The sequence below is a fragment of the Phaseolus vulgaris genome, chromosome 4 (genome assembly GCF_051622355.1).
Source record: "Phaseolus vulgaris cultivar YP4 chromosome 4, ASM5162235v1, whole genome shotgun sequence".
Taxonomy (NCBI): Eukaryota; Viridiplantae; Streptophyta; class Magnoliopsida; order Fabales; family Fabaceae; genus Phaseolus; species Phaseolus vulgaris.
In genome coordinates, this window is record NC_143501.1 from 37,440,191 (window position 1) to 37,454,801 (window position 14,611).

A 14,611-nucleotide genomic window follows, 5' to 3' on the forward strand; every position below is an offset into this window, starting at 1 on the left:
AAAAGGTCGGCTTGGACAAATAGAGCCCATTTTGAAGAGATGATTAACGTAAGGATGATTGTGCGTCCTGACATATTGAAGTTAAACGTTTAAGCTCGGACTAGTAGATGATAGGGCTCAATGCCACATCAGGTGGTCAGCCCAGGTAGTTGTAAGTCGATAATAAGGATAAACAAAGGAATACGTGAATTAGTTGGGTATAGATATTATTCTAAAATTCAGTAGAACAACTAGAGATAATGTTCTGCCTGTAACCATAAAATAAAGAGAATATTAATGGGATATCTTGATGTTTGTTAAACTCCTGAAGGGAGTTTTATGAATACTATAAAAGGGGCTTGAGACCCTGAGAAAAGGAGGTTGAAAATCGGGAGAGACTACGCTCATACAATTATTTTGTATTCAGTTTCTGATAGTTATATTCTCTCACTGACTGGATCGTCGAAATGTAATCAACAGGTGGAGCTCCTCTCACTGTGAATTATTAGCATCTCAAACCAAAAACAACAAAAAAGAAAAGTCATCCCGGAGTCCACCAACAAGGTCCGATCCATGTCAGGTGAGAACAATTATAATTTACTCCTCGTATTAAAACACATCAAGAATTTTCATTTAGGTGAGGTCATTAGAAAATAAAATAAAAATTCAAGTTTTAAGCATAAAATAAAAATTATAACGTTGCATTATGCTATTTTGTAAGTGAAAAGATTACCTATTTTATCTTCTAAAGGTAAAAGTTTTACCTAACTCCACCGTAAACATCAATTTGTTATGGTTCAAAATAATTATGTAAGCTAGTGAGTTCAAGTGTTCCTTACCATCTGGAATACTTCATATTTACACGTATTTCCTCCTTATTTGTGTTCTTATCAATTTAAGTACTGAAAACAAATTTGAGAGGTAAGAGATATAAGATACCAGAAAAATTAGTTCCAACATCAAAAAAATTGTTGTTGGTTGAATTCCCAAAATTAAGAATTATCGTTTGAGAGGTAAAAGATATAACATACCAGAAAAATGAGTTCCAACATCAAAGAATTCAGTTGTTGGTTGAATTCCCAAAAATTTCGATAAAACAATTATCGTTCCTACTAATCTCACTAGACGTGACAAAGATGACACCCAAGAACTGAACACACCCATTGTTTAATGGGCAACTCGTGATTGACGAACGTGTCGCCTAAAGAGAGATGTTCTATTACCTAACTATTAGACCTTTGTTCTCAATACTACTTTGAAACGTCCGTTTCAACACGTGCTCGACTAGTCATGGTTGTCACCCTAAGTACGGAACGGTATACATTCCATTCACGAAAAAAAGATAAAAAATTATATTGTTTTGAAATTTACATAACAAAATTTTATTAAATTTTAAAATTCATAAAAATATAAACGTATATAATGAAATATATAATTAAGCATGGTAATTTTTATAAATAAATCTAAATTGAACCAATAATTAATATAACAAATAATTCAACTCTTGCATGTGAACACTCGCCATATACAGAGTGGAAACTAAAGGCAAACCAAGAGATAATAACAAGCATTTCATTTCATTTCTATCATTCAGAGATCTATTATCAAAAGATAACAAAGCAATTCATCTCTACAGCAAAAAGATAATATGACAATACAGAAATCCATGCTAATAAGAAATACAAATGTGCACAATCTACATAAAATGAGCCTAGCTACTTTTCCAACTTTATGGTGCCACTGAAGACTTTATTGATAAAAAATATTGAATGTAGGAAAGAATGCAGGGCCAATTGGTGAGGAGACTGACTGAGGTTTTGGTGAAGAACATTCTCCTCTTTTCATCTCAATCTCAGCCTCAGAAACAAATTCAATATAAAGAATTGTAGGTGAAGCAGGTTGCAAGGATGGAAGTTATGCAGATGAAGAGTGAAGGAATGAGGGTCACATTAAGGAGCATACTCTGACGCACATACCCTGCTAGGGTAATAGTTGCATCAGCAACCACCCTAGCAAGTGTCCCTGCCTCTGTAGACAAAAGTCCACCGTTATAGGTTCCACGAGAAAGCCTTGATGACATTACTCGCGAAAGCAGTGACAAGTTGACACCTGGAATGGATGAAAGTTAAAGGTTATACATATCAACTAAACTCTGGTATTGAAAACAAAAATATTAACACTAAATCAGCAACTACCAAAACCCTTTTGATATCATTTTATCAGCGGAAGTTATAACATTGTGTACTTGTCCCACTTGCATCAATAGTTCAGGTTTTGTGACTAAATGACCATCGATCATGGGTTATGCAGTTATAATTAAGCCAATAGTTTTGTCATCAAGCTTGATATATTACTTGGACAACTACAGAAGCGACACAAATGAGCCTTACAAAGCCCAACTTTTCATGAGCATTACAAATGAGTCTTGTCATTAAATTTTTAAAACAACAAATGGTGGAATTCATCAAAAGAAGTGACATAAAGTCTAAAGAAAATAATAGAGAATGAGATGGGGAATATGACAGCTTGAAGCTAAAAAAAAGTGATTTAGAAATCAGATATAGATAAGTATTGCCATATAACATCAACCACATTCTGGAATTGAATAGAACAAAGATCATGATGAAAAAGCGACCACATTCTCTTTTTATTGCCCCTATTCTAATAAATATAATACTGCTCCTGGTGCCTTAAGGTCAGAAATGTTTTATCAGTTTTATTACTGAAATTTCATGGTTTCACGTAATGGGGCAAAACATTATAGCCTAACTTCATTATGGACATATTCCTTACGAATGTAGGGCATACTAACAAATGTAGGGCATATCTTCCTATGCATTAACAATACAATCCTATCCATGATTATAAATAATAAAGGAAGATATGATCTTACCTTCAAGTACTTCTGCAGAAACAAATAAAAGGAGACCCGAACATATGTATTGTGGCTCAGAATATGGAAAGATTGCTTGGAAACTCAGTAGAACACCTATGAGAACCATGATTTCTGATGCCAACAGAATTTGCCTAAAACAGATTAAAAATAAGTAATCTTTCAGATACACGTGGAAAATATTTTAACAACTTTTAAGTCTCTAAATGGTTATTGTAACAGACTAAGAGTGAGGATCTAAATCTCTAGGAATTTTTTTCCTTTTTATTTTATTAAATATCCACAAGCGTTATCGGAAATCAAACTAAAGTATTAAGTGGGTTATGGATGACAACCAAATTAAGTATGAGTTTTATTAGACATTACCTGTCCTGAAACATGTTGCTTATATAGCTTCCGACAACAATATTTACAGGAAGAACTGTCAAGCCAAGGCAAGCAAGAAAAACTGCAACTGTGCTTGTAGACCAGTTGAAGTAATATGTTGTAACAACACTGGATTCCGATAGCAAAATCTCCATAACATATTTGAGCATGAAATATATCAATAATTGAACCTGGAGATGTTTCAAAAATTTGGTCAGGTAAATCATTTAAATTCCCAGTATTTTATCAAACCATCATCTTCCACTGTATAAGAATCATCTCAAGAAATGCTTGATGTTCAAATCATCTCGTAGACATGAGAGGAGAAAGGGTCCATCCTACAAAATTAGCTCCACTTTATGTGGTGATTCAAACATGCTAAGGAATTATTTTCAGAATTTTACTTATAGTTAAGTGAAGAAAAAGTCACTTTCCGAGCCAATTTTGTGGATTGAAATAAACTCACCCAAATTCTAGGCATCAAAATCTATCATAGATCCTTTATTTGGCCACATGCATTTGTCAGGCTCAAGGCAGAAGAAGTCTTGGGTGTGAGGGGAAATGTTGAAAAGTCACCTTAATTGCAATCATCTCTAGCCTGCCTAAGTTGCATCCTCTTTGGAGGTTGACCATATTACAACCTCAAGGGTGGTGGTTTAATCTCATATTAACCAGTAATATGACTAAAATAGAGCATATAAATGAGATGCAAACCTTAAGGCAGTGTTGTGGAATTGAGATTAGTTCAAACCCAAATTCTAAGAAACTTAATCATTATATTCAAAACTTCAAAAGTGAATCAGCTGTTAGGTTTAAGTGGCACTAATAAGTCTATTCCCGTTTCTTAGTTAGTAAACAGAAACTAGCTAGTATAATAAAATGCAATTAGCACCAGTTTAATTCCTCAAAGGTCCCATTTGAAATTAATTATTAGTAACTGTTTCATAGCTGAACAGGAACATGCATGTATCACTTTCACATCAATAATTAGTTTTCCATCTTAACACTAGCAATAACTTGAAGTTTATACATAAAACCCATATCATATTTTATCAATAGGAATCCAATAAAAATGTGGTGAAGGGAGGTTTCTCACAAACCTTCACAGAAGGTGTAAGGAGTCTATATGCTGCTACAATTGAATTGACCGGCTGGCGAGATTCCTCTGGAGCTTCTTCGCTATCATCACAATCTTGGTCAGCATCTTCATCTACCTTATTCTCTGAACTAACCAGCAATGGTTGTTTTAGGCCTTTTTCAAGTGTACTGTTTACTTCTGGACAGACGAAAAAGTACATCATTTTCTATTATTTGTATTGAGGCTCATCAGAATGATAAATATCGTGACAAAAAATACACTACATGTAACTACGACATAAGGTGAAGTAATAACGCAACCACATTGTTTTTATAAATATGAATGATGGGATTGATAGTAGACCATCGAGGCCAGAAATATTACCTGTTATTCCACCATTTGCACAGTATTTATATTTTTGCAGAAGAGTACCAATTGGCTAGATATGCATTCCAAAGACAGATGATAATATAGAGATTAATTGTTAAATCCTTTTTAAGATTTTAAGGACAATTTCCTCAATATGACTTGCTTAGTAGTTGTGATATGTATAGTGTAGAATATGAACAAAACACAAAGCAATTTAGCATAACATGTATTTTAACCGAAGTGGCACAAGTCAAAATTCACTCCAAATACCAATCAAACCTAAACAAAACAAGCGTAAAATTTACAAAGCTCCACTGTACTAAAGACGACACATACAAACATAGACATCTTATTGAGATTCTTAATGGATATAATATTCTAGTGTAATATAATGTAGCTAGGAAGCCTGGAATATGGAGATGTCATTGACATCCACAACCATTTCAACAGAAACTAACAAAATAAAACAAAATAGAATCAATTAGGGAGAGATCATTGTTTCAAGGGACAGTGTTGACATGCTGAGCACATTTACAACAATGGAAACGCGTACTTCATGATTTTTAAAATTTCCAAGTCCAGACAAATTAACCATTCAACCATTCAAATGATTCAGGATTAGATGTATTCAAAAACATAGGAGTAGCACCCATTGAACAGAATCTCACATTAAAGATAGTTGGAATAGGTTAATAGAAAACCAATAAAAAAAGTTGATCAGACAGAAAATAGCTGAATAAATAGGTGGAGTAGGAAAACCAATTAAAATATAATAGAAACCATTAGAAAGAACCAGATCTAAATGTCCTTTCTAAATATTACATTTTGATATAGGATAATGGCATCATTTGATCCATGCAGCCATCACATTATTGCTGCTAAAAGTCCCAATAGCCAAACTCTTTTGAACAGAAGCTTTTTTCCCCTCACTTTTGATGAACAAGAATATAATTGATTATGATTATAGCATACTATCATTTATTTGTAAGATTCTTAAATTAAACCAATAAACAGTGAGATATAGAGATTCATGATATTCAGAAAAATTGAGCCAAAAACTGGAGCAATCAAATACTTAAAAGTCTTAAACAATAAGTAGCAAGTTGATGCAACATAAGTCCAGTACCGTCATTTGATTGATGTGGTGTATGATCCTCTTCAGCTGCAAGAGAAGGTTCCTTAAAAGTGATCCACAACCATGCCAGATATACCAGCCAAGCAACAGCCATAACCCACCCAGGCAAGGTATTCTGATTAAATGTAAGCTTGTAAATCTTAAAATTAATTTGCAATATGCCAGCTAATGCAGGACCACAAGCCATTCCAAGCGCACTGGCACTAACAAAACCTGCTGATGCTTGCATGCGGATTTTCAATGGCACACAATCACTGATATATCGCCGATTAACAGCTCTGGCTGAACCAAATCTGTAATAACAGTCCAGTGTTACATAATAGCCTCAACATAATGGTAATCAGTGTATATACTTTTCACAATTTGTTCATAACATGAAAATAATGATATACTAAGATTCCTATTTTATAACCTGTTTTAATTCCAATTAGTATTAGCTTTTCCATAGAGCAAATTTACAAGGTCTCTTAGTCTGAATTGCTGAAAATGGTAGTAAGCCTAGTACTGAAACTAAGTGAAAGATTTTATCTTATCTAAAGTCAATGCACAATAAAACAAAGTATGGTCATCAAGTAATGGCAGGAGGATAAGAAATGAAAGATTGCTTACCCACATAAAAGGCGACCAATTAAGAGAACCCATATTGAACTAATATCATATGCCAAAGCATACAAGATATTTCCAAGAAAAAGAACTATGCTACTGAATACAAGAGGCCTAAAGTATGACTTGTTTGACCATGCACTAAAATACACTGATGAAAACACTTGTGCAACAGCCATTGCCCCAATCACGATACCACAAACTGTTGGTGCAGCTCCAAGGCTCATTGAGTAATCATCTGCTGTAGGGACAATAATATATGTATTGACCATATATAAAAATGTGTTTGCCAAGTTCAAGAGAAGAGACATAAAATTGTATCGTTGATCATCAACATGTTCCTCGGTAGGGCTAGGCAGCTCTTCTTGCATAATGAGCGCATGCTGCCCCAAAAAGTTAAGGAAGTTTGTTGAGTTAGTTAACCTATCAACGGCTGCATTTATTGAATCAACAACTGGATCCTGCATACAAGACCAAGTACATATTATGAAAAATCCCCACCAACCATGAGCTACTACCGCGTTGCCTATCTAGCAGCATGCCTGAGAACATTAAGAAAGAACATAAACAAAGTAAGCATAAGTGGAGTAAAGTGAATCAAAAGAGACCTGGAGAGGAAGGGTAGGCTGATCATAAATTGATAAGTAGCTCCCTTGACGATCCTGAAGTTCATGAAGATTGCGGGATAAAGCTCCCACAACAGCTCCCAATCCCTACAAAGTCCATATCAGTCAATCAATATTCATTTACTTAAACTATTGACTTTTGTGTAAGCTACATTAGTAGTTAGTTACAACAAATTAGTTCGTTAGCGATGTATTATTTCACTAGTTACTTGGCGCGTGGATAATTAGAGAATTAAGATATTTGTGAAACAATTGAGATCTTTGGGCATTGAGAGATGTAGACCCTTGATGTTCTGCAAGTTAGGCACCGCATGGTGGGGAGAAATCCCTGATTCTTTCTCATAAAATACCAGGTTTCTATCAACTACATGGGAATTCATTTGTTGTGTATTAATTCAGTAAAAGTCATGCTTGGACAAAATATATTACCACATGCTTGAACACTTGTTGCAGCTGGGAGTAAGGATGATTTGCACGAGTTTTGACATAGTAATCTGTGAATCTATAGCCAAAGCGTTTATCAAACTTCTTCAATATCTTTCGCAAACCAACAGCATTGATCTCGACAAAAAAGAGAAGCTTTAATAGATCTTGCCCCAATACTCTATAAGCTTCTCGTAATTCAATTATTCTGTTTATTTCAGGCTCCTCCTGAAGAGCATCGCGCTCCTCTCCAAGCTTTGCTATCCGGCTTGCCAAGAGCCCTTGTTGCTCCAACAGGAAAAGGACTATCTTCTCAATCTGAATAGCAACAAAAGGAAATTTTTGAAACAAATGTGTAGAGCATCTAAGATTCCCCAACAACATAACACAAAAACATTTTTTGATAACAGTTGTGATTCATTCTAAACAATAATTGCATCCATTCCTTAAGCATAACCAGAATCTAATTTAAGTATTCAAAGTAATGAAAAAGGATCCACCTCCATTCAGTATTGCACAATCATTCAACAAAGCAAACAGAAAAACCTGATTATCAAGCATTCGTGAGAAATCCTTGAGTACATGCCGCCGATCTTGAGTTCCAAGCTGGATTTGTTGGGCATATTGCCTAACTCGTTTCTTCATGAGTTTGTAGTTTATGTAATATCTGTAACAAAAAATCAAACTTATGAACCTGAAGTACCATTGACGCAGGGCTAATATTCAACTCAGAAGTTCAGAACCCCCAACACAACATACCCTTGCCATTCTTCAATTTGTCTGTCTTTCAACTTCTTCCCAAAGGCAACCATCTCTTTCAGCAATGGGAAAGACCGTGCTCAGTGAAAGCAAACTAAACCAATCAACCATTAAAAGGGATCAAACTCGTCACATCCAAACCAAAACCATGAAAATCAAAACAAGTACAGTTCAAAAGAAACCACTTTAATCAGGCACTTCACAACAAAAAACATGCTCTTAATCCAACATGCAACACAGTAATCTCTTTTCCTTTTTCTGCTAACAAAAATGCTAAAAGGCAATCTGGGAGAGACTGCCCGATTTCAAAGGGCCAAAGCATATTAAAAAAAATCAAAGGCACAAAAATGTTACTTACAAATTACTGGCAAACCAAAATTCACAACTTATGAATCTTCACACCTACTTCAATATGCATACTCAACAACATGTCACTAAAATGAATACGCAACCTTTACAGAAGAACCACACAACAAAACACACGTTACAAGAAAAAAATTAAACATGCATACTAAGAAGAAAAATGAAAGAATTTTTTTGAAATAAAATCACTTTAAAATATTGAAAAAGTGCGATTGAATCTGATGGCCGAACCGGGGTTTAGTAGCTTCCAGCTCAAACAAAAAAATACGATCTCTGTTTGTTTTTGTCTTTTTTTTCTGCTTTCGGACTTTGATTTTGTGGACGATTCTTAGCCACCAACAAACGGAACACTAACAAGAATCAGTATCACTCTTTTCCTCAATAAACAATCACTATTATATAATGGACGAAGATGGCTGAGATGCCAACACTAATAAAAAATAATAATAATAAATTAATAAAAGACGCTTAAAAAAATAAGAAGAAAAGCGAAATGGATGATTATTTTAGCTTTTTTTAACTATATTATAAGGATGGTTTGAGAATCTAGCTGATCATATTTAACAAAAATCTCTTTTTATTTATTTTTTTATTTTTTATTTTTTTTATTTCATTTAATCGGAGAAGAAAATGGGGAAAGAAAATTTAGAAATGAAACTTATTATCGAAAAAAAGAAAGAAATGATTGAGAAAAAAAAAGTAACAAAAAGACAAGGTGTGCCTCAATTAGGGTAGAGAACAGATAACAATAGATTTCGTGTTATTCATTAGCCGCCATAATTTAATTTCAAGTGTCTTTCACCGCAAAAAAAAAATAGAATAAAAACACTATTAGTACCATTTTAAAATTAAAATAGTTTAATTTCAAGTATCTTGAAAAAAAATTGAATTGGTCTCTAACTATATATTGTTTATTAATTTTGTTTTACTGAAATTACCTATAACTTAAGTAAAACTAAATGCAGGTTCATTAAATTGATTCAACAGATTTAATTGTAATTATCAAAATATTCAGGAACTTCCGTACTGTTTTACCCTATTTTAGTTTATACAAGACAAAAAAAAAGTACATGTGTATTTTATAATAACGGAATGTTTTTAAAATATTGTTAAAATTTAATATTTTCAACATTAAATTTATAGTTTATAGTATAATAATAACTGATTTCTGTTGAAATAAGATATTTTATAATGATGAATTTATTTTAATTAAGTTAAAATTAAAGACTTTTTTATACTTTTTATTAAAGGGAAAAAATCTTCAAAACACCCTAGTAGAAAATAACAGTCAAAAATATTTTTTAAGTTAGTCATTCTAAATTTATATTCAGATAGACATAATAACTTTATAAAGTAAGTTTCTTTATATTTGTCAAACATGTTATGATTGAAATTTGGAAAGAAATTAAAATGAAGGTTTGACTCAATTTTTTGAAAAAAAAAAAGATGAGGACAAAAAATAAACCAACTACTACTACTTAAATTGAATATAATAAAGTAAAGAAAATTGCATATATATATATATATATATATATATATATATATATATATATATATATATTTATATATATTCAAATACATGTAATAAATACACTCCTAAATATTTGTCCTGAGATGTCTACGTCACAGCGCGTGAAAATTGTGGATATGCTTAATCGATAACGACTCAATTAAAAAAAAAGTTGTTGCTTTCATGGGATATTAAGAAAAAAGTAACTACTAATCCTAAAATGTAGCTGTGGATATGCTTAATATACAAAAATTTGTCACTTTATTTCTACTAGAGTATGAATATATTCCGAATAATAAGATATTTAAAAGAAATTAATTTTAACTCAAAAGGCTTTGTATATAAATTTAGCTATTAATATTTTAAAATTTATCGTAAATCTGTAGTTAAAAAGAATTGACTGTGCAATTGTTTTAAAATTTTGTTTTATTCTTACAGCATTTTAATGATTATTCATTTTATGAAAATTAATGGGTCAACTCTTATTTTTGTTTTGGTAGCATATTTATGTGAACACTAGCATTTAATAAAATATTTAATTTCAAAGGTAGCATATGTCACGGGATTTTTTAAAATATTAAAAAGTATTGTCAATCAAATAAGCAAATAATAGTGTATAGAAAAAGAAATGAACCAAACACATGGTGTGTTTGTAATTAATAAAGAGATAATTATTTTCTATTATTATTTAGACAAAGAGGACAAACAAAACTAAGAATCTCGTTTTCTTCTTCTTTTATGGAAAGCCTTGTTTTTCCTATTTCGTTAAAACAAAATTAAGAGTAAATAAAATAGGTTTATACTAATGGAAAGGCTATTAAATAGATAAAGTTCTCGTTTCTCTTGTTTTCTTCTGAGGATTACAGTGAGAAAAAAATTCTTAAGATCTGCATATATTTTCTCTGAATTTCCTCATATCTTTTTCATCTATATTCTTTATATTTTCTACTAGTGGGAGACTATGTGTGACAATCATTTGAATTAAAAATAAAAGGAAAAATAGGTTGAAAAGTCATTCTAGTTTGATTAGTAGCTGAATGGGCATGTGTGTAAAATACACGTGAGATCCTTATAATCAAATGGCATCTCTCATTAGAGTAGATTTGGTGATTATAAAATAAGTATATTTTTTTTAGGGTTTAGGGTTAATAGATAAGTTACTAGTTTTTCTTTTTGCGGAAAATAAATAAAAAATTAAAATTAAAAGTAACACTTTAGGGGTGTTCCAACCCTTACAAGAACTAAATCCAGCAAAATTATTTACACATCCTAACTAATCTACATAGAAATGCAGGACATATTACACATAAATTTTGTTGTTAAGAAAGTCATCCCAGCCAGATACATACTTACAAAACAGATCTAACAAACATAATAAGCAAAAAATCAACCGCTCATAAATCCATATAGGTGTGCTTGCTCCTTTTATCTATAAAATTTGGTGGCCCATATCTAATCATATGATCAACACTAACAACACTTCTCAATAAACCTGCAACATGCTCTTTAACATTCTCTCATTCTACACAGCTAAAGGATAAAAAACAAGATCGTCTTGCTAATAATATGCAATAAGATAGCTTCTTCATCTTTACCTATCGTTCCTCTCACCCCAATTTTGCATCATTATTGAGAGCATATTGAAGTTGTTTTATAGTTTTGTTTTAAACTAACCTGCATTGCCACCACTTTTTCACAACTAAACAGTTATAACCTCACATTTTCATAATGTTCCTTTTTATGATGAATTTTAACATTTTGGTTCCAAAGCCATGTTCTGATGTCTTCTTTGTAGAAAAACACTTCTCATTCATAGCATACCCTGCACCATAAAACTCAACCTTCCACACCTTTCAGCCAGTTCAAAGGTACCAAAGCATTAACACCAAACAGTAAAAACAAACAGATATGGAGCAAATAAAGCTTTTAATACAAACAAATTATTTTGTTACCATGTTAATGCAAATTAAGGGGCATAAGATCCAATCAGAAAAAGAGAACTTGAATTTCCTTACTTTATGTCTAATCCATGCCCATGATTGAACTTGTGTCATGGTAAGGATTTCCACTGCATCTATCTTTTCTTGATTGAAGATAACTCTGTTTCTATGCTTCCAGATACATCATATCACAGATACCCATAGACTTTTCCACAATCTATTTCCTTCTTTATTAAAGCAGATACATGAAAACTGTTCAAAATGATTAACCAATTCATTATGGTTCACCGAGCTAATTCCAAGTCAATTATTGCACAAGTTCCAGACTGTAGTTGATACCTTACATGAGACAAGAATGTGTGAAGTCGATTCTTCTTCCCTTCCACATAACGCAAATAATGTATCCCTCAACGTCAAACCCCTTTTGTGCAGATTCAACTTAGTTGCTATTCTATCCGATAAGGTCCTCCACACGTAAAACTAAACAGATGGCATAACCTTTAGATTCCAAATATGTGCAAACGACACAGCTACACCCTCAATTTCATGGTTTGCTAACTTTTTATAAGCAGATTTTACCGAGAAACTGTAGGACGGGGGGTCGCTCCATAATCATAAATCCTCCTTATCTGGGAGTAGGGAAACTTGTGACAAGCATGACAAAAAATCTTCTACCATAGGTTTTTCCACTCGAATCACTCCCTTTTCCAATAGAAATCTCACTCCCACCTCACGCTAGACCACCTTCCGAAGCAACCAGATAAGTTACTAGTTGATAAATTTTTAATTGATAAATTAGTTATTTGATTGTAAGTGTTTGATAAATTAATTAATAAATTAGTTAAAAAATATAAAATAACATAAAAATATATTATAGAAATTTTACTTTAAAAAAAATTGTGTTATTTAAACATATATTATTATATATTTTTTAAAATGATTAACTTCTTATTAAATGTGTTGGTATTTCTATATATTTTTTTAAAATTATGTACATTATTTAAATGAGTTGATATAATAAGTGTTAATTAAATTTAATATTTATTTATTTTCAAAATTTACTTGTTTTTTTTATTATTTATTTCAACTATTGTAACACGAAATTTATTCTTTACAACTTTTAATATGTGTATTTTTCATATAAGATCATGTAAGAACCATTACTTACTTCAATTTATAATATTAAATATTTTTTAATTTAAATTACATAAAAAATTAAAAAGTAATTCTATAAATACTAAACATAATGTAATAATAATTAGTTGTCTTTATAAGCTTTGTAACACCACAAAAATATATCTAATTATTATAATATAGGTTCTAAACAAGTTTAGAGTTTTTCAAAATATTTATAATACGTGATTACGACTTATATAAATATGAATAATTACTATCCAAAGCTCAAGATAAAACCCTAAAGCCTCTCAGATGTTCCTGCACTTGTATTAGCATCTACTTGTGTATGTAGTACAATCATCGCAATTCACAACACAACAAGAAAAGTAAGGGAAAACTAATGAAAAGAAATTCCATAACATACTCAATTCGTGCAAAAACAAAATTGAATCAGACTAATCCTTCATAAAATTTCTTTAAATGTTGTTATGTAAAATTTCAATACCAATTACATCATTCATATAAACTACACATGGATTTGTTTACAATCATTATCATTGGATTTCATTTCAATCTAGAGTACTTTGATTTCATTTCAATCATACTAACTACACATATATTCATTTGCAATCACCGTACCTTGATTTCCTTTCATTTTCCAGTATTTTGATTTCATTTCAATCATATTGAGTACACATGAATCCATCATTTTTCAAAAGACTCATTAAGTATGTCTCTACCAAATACTAACATTTGATCTAATACACAAGACTTATATTTACACACGAATTTAAGAGAAAGGATTAGGGTAAGTTTAAACATCCAAAATCGTGTGACTACAAGTGGTCATGGTATGTATGAACTCTCTCACAGCTTCTCACCACACTACAAGAAAAACGCGAATTATATACGGATTATTACATACGGATCAAAATCCGTATGTAAAATCAATATTACATACGTATTCTAACACAGGTTCCTTCAGTGACTAGGGAAAACTTAATCACTACAACAGTCAACTTCTTATGAATTATTATGATTTTTATTATACTTATTATTAATAATAATACTAATAATATTAATAATATTAATAATATTAATAATATTAATAATATTAATAATATTAATAATATTAATAATATTATTAATATTATTAATAATATGAATAATGTTAATAATATGAATATAATATTAAAAATATGAATATTGAATATAATATTAATAATATGAATATAATTTATATTATTATTATTATAAATTGTATAAATTATATTAATAATAATATGTATAAATTATATTAATAATAATATGTATAAATTATATTAATAATAATATGTATAAATTATATTAATAATAATATGTATAAATTATATTAATAATATGTATAAATTATATTGATAATAATAAGTATAAATTATATTAATAATAATATGTATAAATTATATTAATAA

General features: G+C 30.9%; 1 protein-coding gene across 3 annotated transcripts; it reads right to left on the minus strand.

The window, feature by feature from the left end:
• Nucleotides 1-1,537: 1,537 nt before the first annotated feature.
• Nucleotides 1,538-9,093, minus strand: LOC137837536 (SPX domain-containing membrane protein At4g22990). 3 transcript variants are annotated; one of them, XM_068646556.1, is made up of 12 exons: nt 8,784-8,967; nt 8,590-8,683; nt 8,232-8,325; nt 8,019-8,139; nt 7,479-7,790; nt 7,032-7,136; nt 6,430-6,884; nt 5,812-6,113; nt 4,339-4,514; nt 3,239-3,429; nt 2,873-3,006; nt 1,538-2,088 (listed from the first exon to the last, which is right to left on the minus strand). In XM_068646556.1, the coding sequence occupies exons 3-12, from the start codon at nt 8,282-8,284 to the stop codon at nt 1,850-1,852; spliced, it is 2,088 nt and encodes a 695-aa protein (XP_068502657.1). In that variant the 5' UTR covers nt 8,285-8,325; nt 8,590-8,683; nt 8,784-8,967; the 3' UTR covers nt 1,538-1,849. The 3 variants fall into 3 exon arrangements, with proteins under 3 accessions (XP_068502657.1, XP_068502656.1, XP_068502658.1); XM_068646555.1 differs by lacking the exon at nt 8,590-8,683 and having other exon boundaries at nt 8,826-9,093; XM_068646557.1 differs by lacking the exon at nt 8,590-8,683 and having other exon boundaries at nt 8,784-8,966.
• Between the last annotated feature and the right edge of the window lie 5,518 nt (nt 9,094-14,611).